The sequence below is a fragment of the Sphaeroforma arctica genome, assembly GCF_001186125.1.
Source record: "Sphaeroforma arctica JP610 unplaced genomic scaffold supercont1.10662, whole genome shotgun sequence".
Lineage (NCBI taxonomy): Eukaryota > Ichthyosporea > Ichthyophonida > Sphaeroforma > Sphaeroforma arctica.
The window spans coordinates 1-912 of NW_014029896.1; the positions used below are offsets into that span (position 1 = coordinate 1).

General features: G+C 35.9%; 1 protein-coding gene across 1 annotated transcript; it reads left to right on the top strand.

The window, feature by feature from the left end:
• Window positions 1-638: 638 nt before the first annotated feature.
• Window positions 639-818, top strand: SARC_17411 (hypothetical protein; the record flags this gene model as incomplete). Its single annotated transcript, XM_014288495.1, has 1 exon — window positions 639-818. A coding segment is annotated over one exon (180 nt), but the record flags the coding sequence as incomplete, so codon positions are not given.
• Window positions 819-912: the final 94 nt, after the last annotated feature.

Sequence of the window (912 nt, forward strand, 5' to 3'; positions counted from 1 at the left end):
GTATATATGTATATGTATATGTATATGTATATGTATATATATATATATCTATATATATCTATATATATATAGGTTTCCATCTGCGGTATATCGTTCTCAATTGCCGTTGTGATGTTTATATACATAAGCACTCATTATACTTCAGTTATAGCATCAATGAGTTTACTCATCTGCATATCTTGCATTTCAACTAAGTTTATAGTTCCATGTAGGTGGACACACTGTTAAAAGAAAACTTAGCGTACATCTTTCCCATCGGATCCCATGGGTGCGTGCTCTCATCCATACTACGATTCCTTTAAATTTCTGCGTGTATACTTCACATGTACTGTTATGGTTTATCCCAGATATGCACATTGCATATTCGGATATTCATCTACTGTTTCAACAGTCAATTGTGCGTTGCTTTTTTGTGCTCTTGTGCTTCGTTCCTTTCAAATCTACTACCTTTCTAACAAATCAGGTACTCATCCTTCTCATCCGCTCATTTGATTTGTGCCTTGTAGATATGTATCATGACAAGTGTACACTATTTTCATCCAGTTCTAACACACAGGCATGTACAATTCTCGATTAACAACCAAGGTACACCATATCCACATGCGTCCTTATACTTCCTTACTTCCTTCCTTTCAGATATGTACACTGTTGATGAGTCGCTACCCAACTCCATCCGTGCATTCATGGGCACGCTGTTCCGTGTATTGGGTACCATTGTTGTTATTGCCTATGCCACACCGATTTTCCTGAGTGTGGTATTACCCATGGCCGTTGTCTACGTGCTTGTCCAGCGCTTCTATGTCGCCACATCTCGTCAGGTATAGTATACGTTTATTAGTTATATATATATATATATATTAATATTATATATATATACATACATATATATATATACATACATACATACATTTA